This window comes from Montipora foliosa, chromosome 3 (genome assembly GCF_036669935.1).
Source record: "Montipora foliosa isolate CH-2021 chromosome 3, ASM3666993v2, whole genome shotgun sequence".
NCBI lineage: Eukaryota > Metazoa > Cnidaria > Anthozoa > Scleractinia > Acroporidae > Montipora > Montipora foliosa.
The window spans coordinates 17,572,187-17,589,686 of record NC_090871.1 but is presented as its reverse complement, the minus strand read 5'-3'; the positions used below and the strand labels follow the sequence as shown (position 1 = coordinate 17,589,686).

The following is a 17,500-nucleotide window of genomic DNA, read 5'->3' as shown; positions in this document are numbered from 1 at the left end:
TGTGCTTAACTTGCAGGATGTGGGAAAGAATATCAATGTAGACTTTTTCAACATAGAAAACACTGAAACACGTTGTATGCCATAGAAATCTCCTTGAAAACTCAGTGAGTTTCTGGTTCGTGAAAACTCCTTGAATACTCCTGGAATTTTACATGCAAAATCCAGGATTAGCCCTGTTATGCGCATGCTCCGTGTGGAAAACTTGTACCCATGGTCGTCCTCATCCTCCAATCTAAAGGTCCCTATTGGTAAATTGGTTTTCTTCACCAATTACGTAGTGAATTGTTGATCAAGATATGGGAAACAAATCCTTATTGTTGCTTGTGTTGCCAACAAACGTTAAAATGTTTTTAGGCCAAATGAAGTCAAATGGCAACTTATGATAGCAAGCTGCTACAGACGAAGTGGTATGTCATTGTACTGTATAAAGAATTATTATGATCGTTTTTGTGTCCTTGTCTACATTTTAATTACTTTAAGTCAGGAAAATATAATCAGATATCATGACTACTGTTACAGTAAATGTTTAAAAATATTAAGTACACAAATATTATGACAATAATATTACTGAAGAAATATGTCTTCTGAAGACATGTATAGTTAGTTGCCTTATTTCCGGACACGGCTGATAAGTAGGGCGTGAAGTTTCACCGCTTGAAGCTCTTTGCATGGTTTCTTTGTAACTGCAGAAAGAGTAAGTCAAATTCAGTGCGGACGATTGTTACAATATTAATATAAGTAAGTATATTCTCGATCTGACCCTACTGTTTGCTATCATTGTGTCCGGAATTAAGCACACCTCGCTGAAAATGCAATTAAACTCTTTAGAAGTCTTGCTCAGACATACGAAACTGCAAGTGGAAAATTCTTATGTGCTCCAAAACATAGTCCTTTTAGCTTAATTGAACTTGCATGGAAAAAATTAAATCTATCGCACATTTTGCGAAAACGGACTGCTTTATTGAAAAGACATTCTTCAACACGCGATATAAAATCGCATTTAATTAGGGACAGATTTTACTTCCTCAACGAAAACTTTAATCTTCCCTAAATGGAGCGTGACTTGGTTCCGAAAAGAACAAACGCAAGTAGACTAGTCAGTAAGTTTTTTGAACGTATCATTCAGATTTGTTTCATTTTTACAACAAAATACAGAATCGTAAAGTCTAAGCGTCCAGAAATGGGTGTGTCTGGGAAATAGGGCAGATAGGGCAACATACTGTATCTTGAGAAGTAAATAAACTTGATTAGTACAAAAGGCTAAAAAGATAAAACTCAGATTTAACCCATTCACCCCTAAACCGGCTATACTTAGTATTTTACTCTGTCTAATGCCAGAGTATTTTACTCTGTCTAACGCCAGACGATTTTACTCGTCAATATGGAACCCCCAGGAGTCAATGGGTTAATTACAGACAAGTCCAAAAATGCTAGTAATATATGCATGCCAATTTCAAAAAAGCATCATGTTGTGTCCTTTTGTTCCTCTTCCCAAATTCAACATCACTCTTGTCGGGGAGTTTAGACAATTAACATCACATACATGATTTAAGTCTTTACGTGTCAAGCTAAGCACAATCACTCTATTAATTGGTGCGACTGCAAATCAAATCATATTTTAGCATGTAAAATTCTCTCTCTATTAACTCAAGTTTTCTTTCTTATCATAGGCAACTATCAACAAGCTCTGGAAACATACAAGGCTATTCACAAAAGGTTTCCTGAGAATGTAGAATGTGAGTAGTGATTGTTGACTCTGGGGCACAGTTTATGGATGTTGGAAGTACCAATAACTGTAGATAATTATGTGGACGTTTCTTTTGATGTATCTGTTATTCGTTTTTGAGGTCTTAAATTCTTGGTGAGAATTTGTACAGATTTGGGCTTAAAAGATGTGCAAGACTATGCACAGAAACTGAAGAAAGCAGAAAAAGCAAGAGAGCTAAAACAACAGGTAATTAAAATACATGTTGGAAAGCAAGATTTATTCAGAAGGAAGAATGCCTACTAAATTTAAAGCAGACTCTGAACAAAACATCCCAAAAGGGACATCTTTGGGTCCTCTGTAATTTGCAATGCTGTTGAGGGTACTCTGTGCATTGAACACTAAAGGAAGCAAATATATTAAATAAAGTAAAGGAATGAGCACTACAAGAAAAAATCACTCAATGAAAAATAAGTTATGAGAAGGTGACCTTAAAACCTGACTAAAATAAAATAAATCTTTTTTTAGATGTAAGGTGTCTTTTTAGGGGAATTTAGGGGTTTTATCAAAGACTATCATCGTCAATGGGATGGGATGACTTGTAATACTGTTTCAGTTTTTCTGTTAATCAGAAACAGTGTCTGCCATCTACTATCTCCCAGGTGGTTATTTTCAATAGGTGGGGCAAGGGGGTGGGGTTCAGCGTGTAATGCACAGTGCTGTACTGTCAGATTTTGAGAGGTTTATCCTTGACAATGTGCTGTTGGGAGCAAGCAACTTTACCTGGCATTTTTGTTAACAGTAGAGGGGTGGTAACAGTAAAATGATACTTTCTCTTTCGGTGGTTTTGGCATAAGATTTTTCCAGATGTGTACTGTGTTGATACTGAAAAGGAGCACCTTTCAACCCACCACTACAGTGTGCGATTTTCTTCACAGAGATAAGCAAACTTGGTATTTTCAATTACTGGTGTATAATAAATTATACCCAACAAATATTGGAGGACTAGAGATTTTGACTAAATGATTTGTCTCCTTAATCAGCGAGCCACCAGTGGGTCAAGAAAAGGTAGTGGCAAAGCTGGAAGTGCTAACTTGCCAGGATCTCCTGGATCAAGAAACAGTAGTTCAGGAAGTGGTGAGTTTTTCATAGGGATTAATATTGGTATGGTAATTTATTATTATTATTATTATTATTATTATTATTATTATTATTATTATTATTATTATTATTATTATTATTAATCGTTGTGGCCTTCATCCCCCACATTCGCTCAATCTCGATTTCGAGGTCTGTATATTTTGACAGCTTTTCAGTAACTTTAACTGAAGTGTTCTTTTCAGTAGGGATGGACATATCAATGAGTAGGCAGCTTTTCTCCTGTTTGTCTTTTATTACAATGTCTGGTCTGTTGGCTTTTATTTCACGGTCTGTCTGTATTGGCATATCCCACAAGATTGTGATGTTGTCTCTTTCTGTTACTGTTTGGGGTTCATGCTCATAATTATTATTATTATTGTTATTGTTATTGTTATTGTTATTGTTATTGTTATTGTTATTGTTATTGTTATTGTTATTATTATTATTATTATTATTATTATTATTATTATTATTATATTGAGCAAATTGGTTTCACCATTAAAGCTGGACTAAAGCCCATTATTTTGACCTTTATTTTATTCAAAGTCCTTGGTCTCTTGACATAAGGCCAAATTCCACCCAATTTAAAACTGCTTTGTTCCCCAAAAACTTGACATGGTTGAGTTCCGAACTTCTCAGGGCAAATCTTGCAAGAGATCAAAGTGGGATGTGAGCCCTGCTTAACTGTATGCATATCCAGTTATGGGGGAACATAATGTAGAGCAGGGCTGGCGTAGTGGTGAGAGCACTTGCCTGCCGCCAGTGTGGCTTGGGTTCGATTCCTAGATTCACATCACTTGTTGGTTGAATTTGTTGGATATCCACTCTGCTTCGAGAGATTTCTCTCTCTAGGTAGACTACTCCGGTGGGCTCTTATCATAAACCAATGTCTGATTCGATTTCTACATGTATGTACTTGTCCCCAATATTAGCGCCTCTGCGCTAGCAGAGTTATAAGTGAAGTTCAAAGTTCAAGCACATTACCTCCAGCTCACCCTCATCTGCAAGGCATGCAAACTCCATCCCCAACAGTCAACTGTATTTTTTGGAATGTCGTTATTGGTGAAGGAGGCGCAGTGGCCTCATGGTCGAACGGACTCCGGGTCAAGTGGTCCGGGTTTGGGTCCTGGGTACATAATGTGTTGTGTTCTTGGGCAAGACTCTTTACTCTCATGGTCCGAGGAAATGCTGGGGGTAACCCTGCGATGGACTAGCATCCCATCCAAGGGGGAGTAGAAATACTCCTAGTCGCCTCATGCTATGGAACCTGGGGATAAGGGCCGACCTGATGGGCCATCTGGCTTGTAAGCAGAGACTTTACCTTTACCTTTACCATTATTGGTGACTTACCCTTTCCATGGTCACACTTGTAGGGTGTTTTGGGGGATATATGAATTATAGCATATTTGGTAGGGCTCTGGGTATAAATGTCTGAAGCACTACTGTTTGGTGATAGAATGATTCTTACTTACAATGAATCTGTTATTCTTTACTAAAATTGCCATGTGCAGGATCGGAACGAGTGGATAGTAGTGGAGGCAGAAGAAGTGCAAATCGCTCTGCTGGACGGACCAAACCTTTCATCTCTGACAATGATGACTCCGTTAGTTTTGGTGGCACAAAGGGAGTTGGTGAGTCTATCATTTTACTTGAAGTCTTCATCATTTTAGTATGGGTTATCAAGTGGTGTCAAGTGAAATTAGGGAATAATTTCACGCATGTTTCGTCCAAATTCAAGAAAATATAATATACTAACCAAAAATATACATTCACTGTATGTACATATCATGTGCAATAAAAATATGGATAAATTATTATACTTAAAGTCAACTTTACGAATAAGATTTTTAAAAGTTCCAAGATCATTGAATGAAAGGGCAAATGTGTCATACAATACACAAAGAATCTTAATCCCGAGAGATTTAAATTGGGTACAACATTGGGTTAGCCAATTAAGGTTTATTAATCGTGCTCCAGCATTAGAATACTAGACACTTAAATAAAATTCCTTCCCTTTTCCTTACCTTGTTATTGGAGAGATTAAGCATCGCGTTTACGTAAAACGGCAAACGCGAAAGGGTGGGCTGCTGCTTGTCATAAAAGCATGAAAATTCTCTTCTTCTAACTCGTCTTTCTCTTTTAAAAAGTTACTTAATACCTGCTGCTAACACGCAAGAAATCAGCTCATATCAAACGAGTTTCCTCCATTTTTGGCAAAACGCAAACTTAAGTCCAACGTTTGCCGTTTGCCGCAAACGCGATGCTTAATCTCTCTATTGTCAGCCATCAATTTCACATAACATTAACAGCTTAGCTAAGAAGTGACATACACATGCTACAGGTGCTGCTATGTAACAGGAGTAAAACCTGTAACTGTAACGTTCCCCCTGCAGAGATTTCGCTTCGAAATTAAGGAGTAATGTGTCACCCATGTTATTATAGGATTAATTCGATGAGGCGAGTATAGAACTTAAGGTGTGCAACAGATCTAGAGAGCCACCACATTTGGGGAATTATTATTTTTCTGTCTGTCCTATAAAAGAATTGTGCACTTTCCTTTTGACAACTTGTGAAACAGAGATCTACCAGATCAAATTTTTTGAATTTTGGATAATACGTTGCAACCATGACCTGATGTTCTCAAATATCAAAAGTTGAAAACTATATTCTATTGGTCCATTCCTACTGGGGCCAAACTTCTGTTTAATTCATTTTCATATTTTTGATTTTTTTAATCCTAAATTATTACACAAATAGAGGGTATTACATGGCTGCGCAGAGAGATCTACCAGATCAAAATTTTTGAATTTTGGATAATACGTTGCAACCATGACCTGATGTTCTCAAATATCAAAAGTTGAAAATTATATTCTATTGGTCCATTCCTACTGGGGCCAAACTTCTGTTTCATTCATTTTCATGTTTTTGATTTTTTTAATCCAAAATTATAACACAAATAGAGGGTATTACATGGCTGCGCGGGGAAACGAATTTTATCTTCGAGTGCTCAAAGTATAAAACACGCATGTTGTGTAACATGAAACAAGATATGAAAGTTATGAAAAGTAAATAATGATAACGTAAAATTTTGCAATAAAAATGTTAATGTAGTAGAGAAGAATTATATTGAAGCACAAAAGTATCTACAGTGAAGACGAAGCTCACGTTTTATTGGCTTATCGTGTTCGTTACCATGAAAAACCTATATATTCTCACATGTGAAAGATAAAATTGATATCTTCACTGCTCAAGGTGAAGATATGATTTTTTAGTAAAAGGAGAAATCCTGGTATTTCATTAGTATCTATATAATAAATTGATTTTAACTCCAAACAAGAGGCCAACTTACTAGTTATTATGTTTGTCCACTTCAGGTAATTTGGGTATGTGTTCATTGAATGATTCCTAGGTGACAATATTATTCTCCTGCTATCCCACTATTGCCTGCAGTATACTGAGATGGTTTCTTTGAATTGCTCTTTAATGGTGCACCTAGTGGGTCAAACCTAAGAGATTGAATTGAGTGAGCAAGCTCGTCTTGAAATTCATTGGCTTCATCAAACTGCTCCTTTTGTACATTTCTGTCTTGTATGAAGGCTAATGCTGCAAGGTCTGAAATGTTAGTCACAATAAATGAGATTGCAAGTCTGAAATCAATCAATTAACCAATCAATAGACTTAATTTAAAACTCGGAATTGGTAAATATAGCACACAGGTTGATAGTTTGACCAAGTAAAAAATAATAAGTCAAAATAAGAAAATATAAAAGATACTAACAAAAAATATTTATGTGTACAAGTCATATGCAATAAAAATATGGAGGAATTATTGCTTATACTTAAAGTCAACATTACGAATGAGATTTTTAAAAGTTCTAAGGTTATTGAATGAAAGGGAAAATGTGTTAGTAATTGACATGCATACGCTCTGCGCTGTAACAGGAGTTGAACCTGTCACCATTACCCAGGGTTCTTGCTAAGTTTTTGCACAGGAGGTAAAAAACCAAAAATAGCAGGTAACTTTGTTACCTGCGCCTGCACGGGCTAGCGAGCTCAAGTCTTAACTTGACGTTCGTATCGATCGCTGTCGCGTGCCAGCGCCTGCTCAATTTATTTAATACTCAGCAAAAGGAAAGAAGGTTATGCTATTTCATTGATTTTCACTCGCCACCGCTTTTCTGACGCTTTGGTTCAAAACTAAACTCCGAAAGACCTTTCTGTCGTTTTCCACGCGTGGGTGCCATGTTGTAAACGTTTAATAATGGTTATGGGGGTTTCCCCTGGCCGCGGGAGGAATGGGAAGGAAACATGGCGGACATCGTTTCGAGGGATGAGTTGGCAAAATCAAGCTGGATTGCTTTAACAAATAGTATATTTTCGAAGCGATAACATGTGCCAGATATCTTCACAGGATTGGTTGGAGGGGGAAAGCAATATTTTCACATAAACGCAATGTAATTTCACCTTTGAACAGACGAACATTCGTTACCGGGATAATTTCGGTAAATATTTCAGCGAAACAGCCGGTAACATTTACTTGAACAGCCGGTAAAAATAACCGGTTACCGGCTCTTAACAAGAACCCTGATTATTTACCTTCCCTTCCCTAAGCTTTTTGACATTCATTATGAATTTAAAGTACAGTTTCCTGTTTGATTTGTAGAATTATATTAACCTTTTTTTTCTAAGAGCTGTTTAAGGCACAAAGGGGATGTATGATTAATTTCTTTAGGGCATAGCCCAAGAGGAATAAATCGTACTGCCACGAGGTGCCAACATTCAACAAATACAATTTTCTTTTATCCCGAATTATTATTGTGCTTGCCTTCTGTTCAATGTGTACCTCACTTTGTTTTATATACCACCAATTCAGTTTCACATATTAAATGTCAATATCTTGTTTTTGTTAGCCTTCAATTTTACATTAAAATTAACAGCTAACAAGTGACACGCATACGCTACAGGTGCTGCTGTGTAACGGTAACTTTCCCTAAAGCTCAAGTTATTTGATTTTCATTGTGAAGTTAAAGTTCGGTTTCCTGTTTGATTTGTACAATTATGGTAACTCTCATTTTCTAATGGGTTTTTTTGCCATTAGAGGAATGCGTGTCTGATTAATAAATCGTAATAATTATTATTTTCATGGGACACCACCATTCAGAAAATATATTGAAGATTATTTTGATAACCCGTCATTAATCTGCCTTCTGTTCAATGTGTACCCCAATTTCTTTTATGTGCCACCAATTCCATTGTTCATTCTTTTTTTTTCTGCCAAATACTTTGTTTTTGTTGGCTATCAATTTCACATCAAACGTATGTATCCTTCCCCTTTATGGGTGGTTAATATTTTGATTTTGCGCTTGTGGAGACATGGTTTAGGGGAATGATTGTTGAGGGGATAAGTTCCATTGGTGGTTCTATTGTTATCAGATATTAAACCCATCGCCAATAGATGGGAGTGGGAAACGTGCCTGAGAAAATTGAGGGAGCCGCAAGCGAGCGCGCAAGGTAAACATGACAACCCTATGAGCGGCAACCACCTCATACCAGGCACCGTCACACTGGGAACCTCAGTGGAAAGACATAATGTTACCAGAGCCTCCCGAGGGAGGGATGGGGTTGGGAGCAAAAAGCTTTGACCAGTGCACGAGCAAGACAACGCGCACGAAATGAGTTGACCTCCACGGAAATGCTGTAAAATAACTGGGGCCCTGAAACTGCCCTAAGCCCGCCCCCACATACGATTAGGGAGCTTACGAAACGAGGACGACGATGGCTACGAGGACTTCATTTAAAAATACACGTTCGCGCTGTTCATATCACTACGAAACCATTTCTTGTCGTTTCGCGTTAAAAATGTGTTGTAACTGTCGAGGAATTAAAAACTGGTATGTTTGGGTTGGAAGCGCAGAGAGAGAACTGAAAATTCCTCGCCATGTGCTAACGTCCTTCACGGAACCTTGAATTTGGTCATTTCACGTCGTCATTAAGGAGATGACGAAAAAGAAATGTACCAAAATGTAAAACGCACGTGCAGAGCGTGCAGAGCCATTGTTTTTTCTCACAAAACCTATTGTTTTGTAGCGGAAGTGAGCTGTTTTTGCCTTTAAGGTCATTCCCCTGTATTGCATTGCGCATCCTTACTGCTCACGATTTATTGCTTCATTAGCGCGCGCAAATACAGAAAATGGCGGAATTTTCTTTACGTCTTGGGTCGTGAGAGAAATAAATCGTCATTTTCTCGTAAACGAGTATGGTGACCTATAGTTTTTCTCTCTTTTTCTGAGACTAGCAATCACCTTCCAATAACAGGAATATAAACAAATTTCTATTACACAAAAATAAATAATCAGCGGAAAATTGAACTTATTGAACAGATATGGTGCCCTCGAGATCGCTGCATGCTAGTAACAAGTTGAATCAGGGTCGACTGGAAATGAGTGTTTTTATGATGAAACATATATTTAATTATTCCTTGAAGTTGATACAGTATATCTATAGTTATATTTCTTGTTTTGCTTTCTCCCTATTTTTTTTCTCCTCTCACAAGACATGGCATGAACGATTCTGAAGCTCGTATTTTAAGGAATTATGGGGTATTTCAAGGTGCTCCTGCTCCTCAACAAATGTGGGAACCCCTCTTTTTTATTACAAAATTTAAATTCCCTTAAGATGAACAACCAATAGGCAACGTTTGAACGAAAATCTATTGTCAGTTCTATTTCAGGGGAATGACCTTAACTTGTCTTGTCACTACCACCTTTATATTGCTAAGTATCTTTCCTCCATTAGAGATGATTAGGTTAAAAATCGGGCATGTGAAATGTTCATTTCCGGTTGCCGTCCGCGACTCAAAAACGTCGCGTGTTTAAATTCCCAACTGTGCCATCTTTGCTCCTTACATTCAGCCCTGCTCGTTTTTCTGACAATCAAAATGGCCACCAACTTTTGAGACAGGTTTTAGTAGTTTGAATGTTAAATTTAATCCCTTGTGTGGAAAAAAAGGAACAAGCACATGAAGAAAATATTTTTTTGTTGTAACATTGTTTGCATCTCTGGTTCCATTTCTCATAGATGCAACATATGTGGATCCCTTGGGAGAAGCTCCAGCGAGGCCCAAGACTGCTGGCAGGCAGCGACCGCAACAAGTTGAAGATGAATTTGGTGATGAAGAGATTGGAGATGACCTTCTTCCAGAGTGAGGAAGAATATAGCTAAAAGGAAATCACACCACTTCGTTCTACTGTTAAGCGCAAACGTCGCTTGTCATTCATACAACAGTGGTAAAAGATTGCTGTCAGTAAGTCTTGATCCACTATACACCTGTCAAAAGAAACTCGTTGCATTGTAAGTTAACCCTTCAACATTTATCACCACCCATAAAAAGACGTTAAGCTCCCTATTATCGCTGTTCCATAAACATTACTAATTAACAATTAGACCCGCAGCCCGCAAGGGCTACGGGTCAATAGCCCATGAGGCGAATAAAGCTAGCAAATGCAAGTTGAAGAAATATTTATTTGGGAATAAAAGGAACGAAAGGGTCACGCTTTTCGCTACTCGAGGACTATTACTAATAGTCCTCTAGTAAGTCCACTAGTTGGGTGATACTAATAGCATTTAGCCACCATCGTTTCTTCAAGTATCACTGGCATGGAATTGACCTGTTCAGAGTACGTGTACTTGGGTATTGCTTACGCGTCTATCGAAGTGATGTTGTTGGTTCTGTAAAATATTGATCTGGAGAGCTGACTATACTGAAGTTCTGATGAAAAGTATTGATTTTATTGTAAAATATTTGCCTTGTACATTCAAAGAAAAATTGTGGAAGAATAAAAACTAAGTTCTGTTTGATGTGTTTCATGTTTTTTAGAAGAAGTGTTTTTTCTCGATGATTTTCTGGGATACCTAAAAAAGATCTGAGTGCTCTTTTGCAAGAGACGAACCCAAGCCCCTTCGATTACTAGTTGGAATGCTCTATCACTGAGCTTTTGGAGGGCCATTAAACTAGGTTGATGCAGGTGACAGTATTAGATGGGTATGATTGCGAGAATAGACCATTTTACAGTTTTGTGCTCAGTTACCAGGCCTTTGAATAAAAGCGAGACTGGAGTTGACCACTTCACTACTTTTCTTAGATTTTCTTATGTAGCTAGAAACCAGGAGCCCATGAGTAGGAGCGAGAAACTCCCATACTAAGCCTCTGTCACGGCATTTTTACAGACCAATCTATTTTTGGAACAACAAAGGCAGTTCCGGTTCGGTGACGCTATGACGTCAAGTGAGTTTCCGGTGATTGGTCATCAGGCTTCTGCGGGAGTCGCATTCGCGAGAAATTCAATCCAAAAATAAATCGGTCTGTGAAAACGCCATGACAGGAATATATGGGAGTTGCTCTCTCCTACTCATGGGCTCCTGTAGAAACTCGTTAGCATTACAACAACATGATCTACATAACAAAAGAAATGAGGTTTGTATCTGAGTTTTAGCTTTTGTTCACGGGCAAACTGCCCTTGTTTGTCAGTTGTTGACAAATTGAACTAAATTGGATGTTTACAAATGGTCTTCATAACAGCAAATAATTTTTTTTCAAGAATAACTCTGCTTTTGAGACATGTTTTGGCCGCCATCCTCGGTTGAATAAAAGATCGTGTCCTGTGGCGCAAACAGTAAAGGATTTTCAATGATGACATGAATGAAAAATTAGTAAAATTTGTAACAGTAATGACTATATGACTATTATTCCTGGTAATTCCTGTTACTATCATTGAAAATCCTTTACCTTTTATACCATAGCACACCATCTTTTTTCACACATTAGACAAGTTGGTGAGAATGCATGGTTTGTTAATCTGAAAATTAGACAGGCCCTTGAAAGGCTTGAATTAATTGTGGTAATTCCAGGAAAACCGGAACGTCTATAAAACCCGGAACAGTTTCCCGAGTAACGCAGAACACCGCTTAGGAAAACCGGAACAGGAACGGCGCAAAATATCGAGACGAGTTTATAAAATGCCCTTAAACATAATGAGATAATATGAAAAACCTGAATAGCAGCAATTGAGTGGAAATATCCGAGACAAGAGTCTTAAAGTTACAATGATGTAGAAACTTCGTTACTCTGTTGATGACGCAAGGCGTAGAACAAGTTCAAGTTCAAGTTTATTTTCAAAAATTACAGTTAAATTTTACAATAAACGCTAGACACGTATAGCAAGGCCAATCGAGGCGTTCAGTGTAATGGCATGCATACATGGCACTAAACTTACTAGAATCGGTAATAAGATGAAATAGAGCGGTTTTCAATTGCTGGTTTTCACTCACGTGATCAACATGTTTTTCAACGAAAACAAAAGGAAGCGTTTGCATAATAATAGAGCTAAATTCCCGGAGGATTTGGTCGGGGCACCAACATGGCCGCCTTTTCTTTGTTTAGGGGCACCAACATGGCGGCCGTGACGTCATGTGAAAACCGAGAATTGAGTATCGAAAGTAATTTGCGAATTGCTTTGGTTTTACATTACTTCACTCAGTGATTGGTTCAAAGTTCTCGCCCCATTTTTTCAACCAGAAAGTAAAACCAAAATCACTCGTGGCTCGGGGGTGCACATTTTCCCGCGCTTTGTGTCGGCTTCGTGTTGTTACTTCGAGTTTTAATTGGTTTACTGGATTGTCTCCGCCCTTTTTGATTGGCCAAAGTAATAACTTTGTTTTGGTTTTACGACACTCAGTTGAAAACCAACAATAGAGCGTTTTCACTCATGTGACCAGCAGCCATATTGGATTGCCGAAACAAAAGAAAGTACCAAACTAATCCTTCGGGAATTGAACTCTATACACCATCATGGCCAGCATTTACCAACGTCATGAGAAAACGCTCTGTACACATTGGGATTACGCAATAGACAGACTGAAGAAAAGTTGCATAATTATTACAATATTATTAAAATAAGTGAATGAATAAAACAGATTTATAGGGTACGATAGCGATGTCTTGTTATCAATGAGTAGGCGTCAACATAAGCATCCTCAACTCCAAGTACAGTGAGCAGAAATTTCCAAATTCGTTTTTTCGGGTGCAGGGATGCGCAGTGGTGAGACCACTTGCCTCCCACCAATGTGTGTACTAGTACAAGGAAGGGTTACGTTTTTGCAAATGTTGGCCGTGAGAGGGTAATGTGAAGTGCTATATTCCATCCATGAAAACCATATGAGCGTTAGCCCAACTAATGGAATTGGGCCCACACAAGGACAGAAAAGCTCAGACCAGTGTGGGTCAGGGAGCGGTAGAGCAGCGAAGGTCGTGGGTTCAATTGTCATCCTAGTCAGCGTTTTTCTCTGTCCTTGTGTGGGCCCATTGCCATTATTAGGGCTAACGCTCACATGGTTTACATGGGTAGAATATAGCACCTCACATTACCCTCTAATAGTTAATCCCACCAATGTGGCCCGGGTTCGATTCCCAGACTCGGCGTCATATGTGGGTTGAGTTTGTCGGTTCTCTACTCTGCACAGAGAGGTTTTTGTCCGGGTACTCCGGTTTTCCCCTCTCCTGAAAAACCAAATGTGATTTGATTGGAGTTGTTGCTTTCAGTTTACAGTGTCCCCAATTAGTGTTCCAGCGCTAGAAGACTAGACAATTAAATACCTTTTCGTGTCCTAAAGAAAACAACAATATAAGAAAGGTGCATTGACACACGCTAACACCAACCCGGTTAAAACCAACCCGGTGTGGCCAACAGATCACGCATATGCACAACCATTTCTGTTTCGGCCTTTTGGGCCTCATCAGCATAACGTGGCTATCATACCAGGCGGGTGTTTTTAGCACCCCTTTTAAGCGCATGCGTGATATGTTAGTGTTAGCGTTTGTTTAAAAGCGTTTGTCACCTTGCTTTTATTGTTGTTCCTAAAGAAAAGTACGCCCAATCGCAGGTTATTATCAAAAAGGAAAATTAGGCGGAGGGCTCGGTTTTGAAGAACAAGAATCTAGTTTGGCCCCAAGCAAATTAAACGAATGCTAATTAAGTTTTGTGGTTTGAAATCACGAGAGCTAAAGATTTACATGTATTGACCGATTACGGCAGCAATCCAAAGATAAAACCTTATTCTAAGAACACACAAAGGAGGCTGAATTTCTCAAACATTGAAATACGGACTCTGAGATTTGAACTTTCAATGTCAGATTCGCGTACATTGCGAACAGGATAATAGACGCAAGTCGCGTGTACTTTACTCAGGTCATGTTTCGTGTAAAATTTTACGCGCGCGTTTGCGCGTAAATCCGGCATCTTTCGCGCATTTTACGCGAGTGTAAGAGCTGGCCAGTACTGTAGGGAAATACAAGTGATCGATAAATTTAAAGAAGGGTGTTTAATGGTTCATGGTGCCGCGCATAATCTTGCTATTAGACCAACAAGTTTCTAAACCATCACAGTAACCTCAATATGTTGTCAGTACGATAATCGACGAGAAAAATATCATAGAAAACTGTTCGAAAATCATGAATTGACACTTGAGTGATTTTACAAAAGAGTTTTCACTATTTAGTGTCGTGAAACCTGAGAGGTTTAGCCACAACTTTTTGAAGTAAATGATGACATGCAAATTGATTTCCCACGACGGTTACGTAAATGAAAAGAGTTGCTTGTTATTTAAGAAATAGAAAACATGTACCGTGTTTCTATCGGGTTATAGAAGAAACACGAGTGAAAGTTTGGGAGAGCGAGAAATGCTGTGGGAACACGAGCCGCAGGCAAGTGTTTCCACAGCTTTTTCGAGTTCTCCCAAACTTTCACGAGTGTTTCTATAACTCGATAGAAACACGGAGTACATATTTACTATTTCATTTAGAAAACAACGCGACGAGAAAAAGGAAAACAACTTGTTAACTCTAATTGTCAAAATGTAAATTCTCTTTGCTCCGGCCATCACTACGTCAACAGCTCGTGCTAGTTCTGTGTCTGCATTGTCTCCATCGAGTTATAGAAACACGATTTTCAACCAATCAGCGCGCATAGTTTCTTAGGACTGTTTTCTAAATGGACATACAAAGCTACAATGTAATCGCTCACTACTATTTTCACGGTTAACTTCTTACCATGCAAAGAGTGCAAGAACGTCTTCCCATGCAAAGTGTGCAAGAACGTCCAATTGGAGCCTCACCTCCAGCCTTTGGACAATGAAGTGATGAACTTAAGGACGTTCGCGCCAAAATTTTCCTACGGTGAGATTTTCTTCATTTCTCGCCTAGAGTTAGGTCATAAAGTACTTACTCCAAAAATGAAAAAAAAAATGGGGGTCACCGACTTTGTTTCGAAGAAACTGGCAGTGGAAAAATGCATTAATTTCGAGAAATCGGTCATAATAGCGAGATGTAGGCTCATCTGCTCATCCATCGAAAATCATGAAAATAAACTGTTGGAGTGAAAGTTTCCGTGCATAGGTTTTTAGGAGTGAGATTTTTAGATAATTGTATGCCGCTAGGGATGTGGTAAACAGTAGAGTTCATCCTCGACGAGCGTTTTCTTAAGCTCTACCCGTTGCAACCACTACCGGAATTCGATGGCACGATGAAAGAAAATGTTAAAAAAAGATAACTTCTTACGGTGAGAATTTTTTCATTTCATCATATTTTGTAGATAGTAAGTAAAGTAAGTGATTCATGATTAAAAAAATATGGGTCACCGATGATCTGAACGAGTAAAATCGATGTGATTTTGCAAAGCTCTTGGAAAAGTTCGTTTGTCACGCTTTTGCGTGACCTGTCGGGCAAGGACTGGAACCTAAGACAGGATCGATCGTTGAAGAGATGAAAGGTTTTTACCGAAAAAAAACCTTTCTCGAGCATAGCAACGAAGTTTTAAGCAGGGGTCATCTTCATTTGGTTGATGTTTTGTATAATATCTCTCCATTGCCGTCATGCTCATCCTCTGGAGTGTGTTTTTTTGTGAAATTCAATCGCTGATTGTTTCCCCGCAGGTCCGCACTATTCAAGCGGACGAGGACGAAAATACAGCTCATTTTTCACGAAAGTAAAGGAAAAGAACTTTAAAAACATGCATTCACTTTGAACTTAAGTTCGCAGGGTAATCAAAACATTAAAAAGAAACAGCCCCATTAAATTTACGCAACGGTTCGTCCTCGAGTTTTACAAACTTTCAGCCACTAGTCTACTCGATCAGCTACCTTTTCCAGAGCTTTTCCATCCTCCCGCTCTCTTCTCTTTGAAGTTTCATGATGATTCGAAAATAAATGTGCCATTCTTTTGCCGGCCCGGAATTTTTTCCTCGGCGTTTTTGTCGCCATGTTATTTTAACTGATGCTTGAAAAATTTGTATGAAAGTCAAGTAGACTAGTGCACGACTGATAAAACCTCGCGAACATCAGTCGTGCAGTAGTCTACTTGACTTTCATAAATATTTTAAGTCAATTTTGACTGATCACGATCTTCTCTGATCCAACGCTGTGCAAGACTTATCGTCCACGGTTTTTGCAAAGGTTTTAAAACCTGAACTTCACTAATGCTCGAAGTAATGCGTGACATATTACAGTCGCGTTACCTGCGCAGTAACGTTGCGCACAAACAATTAGCGCGAACGTCCTTAAGATCAGCCACAACAAGTTCCGACGCGAGATTGGATGTGAAGGCTGGTGGCTTCTGATCGCGCGGAGTGACAGCATTTTTCGATGTAGAGTGTCGCATGTCAACTCCAAGACTAACCAGGGGAAACCAACTGCAGCAATTTTCAAAGGAACAGGAGAATGAGAAGAAGCAAAAGTACCAACAAAGGGTGCTAGAAGTCGAGATGGGCTCCTTTACCCACTTATTTTTGGAACCAACGGCGGGATGGGCGAAGAATGCAAAATGTTTATGAAGCATTTAGCGGAGAAATTGGCAGAGAAGGACCTTGAAGGCTACCCAGTTGTTATTAGCTGGCTCAGGACCAGGATTTCTTTCGAAATTTTAAAGTCTGTAAATACTAGCATCAGAGGATCGCGCCAGCCCATTGTTAGAAGTGAAGTTGTAGATGATTTTAAAGTAAATTGTACAGCTGCTGACCTACTTTTATGAAATAATTTTATATTTGTAAAACCCCTTCTGAACTGAAATTTTTATATTTTAATAGACCTTTTTAACGATACGGCGGCCATTTTGATTTCTATTGTTTCGAAAGACATTATGGGATGCCCAGGGAGCAAATTAATATTTATTTCAACTAAGCAAATTAATACGTATTTCAACTAAGCGTAGAATAAAACTTTGACCACTGTTTAAATAAAACCAAAACAAGGAAACTTAATCTGAAAGGATCACACACCGAATTCTTGCGAAATGTAACTTTTGTGACACCCAGTTCTGTGAGTGGCAACTCGTCAGGGAAAATCAGCGGACAGGGTACAAATGGTTCTGCTGCTTTAACACAGGCAAGATGGAGATGATAATGGGAATCCGTTCTCGTGTAGGTGTGGAAAACTAACCTGTTTGAGGGTGTTTGAAAGATTGGCCTTCCTAGTACAACAATGATGATTCAGTGTGATACTACTCGGTGTTTAGAATCATTTGCACTCGAACTCGAATGACTGTTTTGCGCTGTTACAGTGCACTGTGCAATTCTTCGCGCAACTTGTCTCCCAAAGCCATTTCTACAA

General features: G+C 38.7%; 1 protein-coding gene across 1 annotated transcript in view; it reads left to right on the top strand.

Annotated features, from left to right (window-relative positions):
• The window catches only part of LOC137996949 (intraflagellar transport protein 88 homolog), a 30,691-nt gene extending 19,991 nt beyond the window's left edge, over positions 1–10,700 (top strand). The window contains exons 23-28 of the mRNA XM_068842600.1: positions 355–407; positions 1,671–1,736; positions 1,848–1,954; positions 2,749–2,842; positions 4,357–4,476; positions 9,923–10,700. Coding sequence (XP_068698701.1) covers positions 355–407; positions 1,671–1,736; positions 1,848–1,954; positions 2,749–2,842; positions 4,357–4,476; positions 9,923–10,050 — 568 coding nt within the window. The 3' untranslated portion in view covers positions 10,051–10,700. The remainder of the gene's footprint in view (positions 1–354; positions 408–1,670; positions 1,737–1,847; positions 1,955–2,748; positions 2,843–4,356; positions 4,477–9,922) is intronic.
• Positions 10,701–17,500: the final 6,800 nt, after the last annotated feature.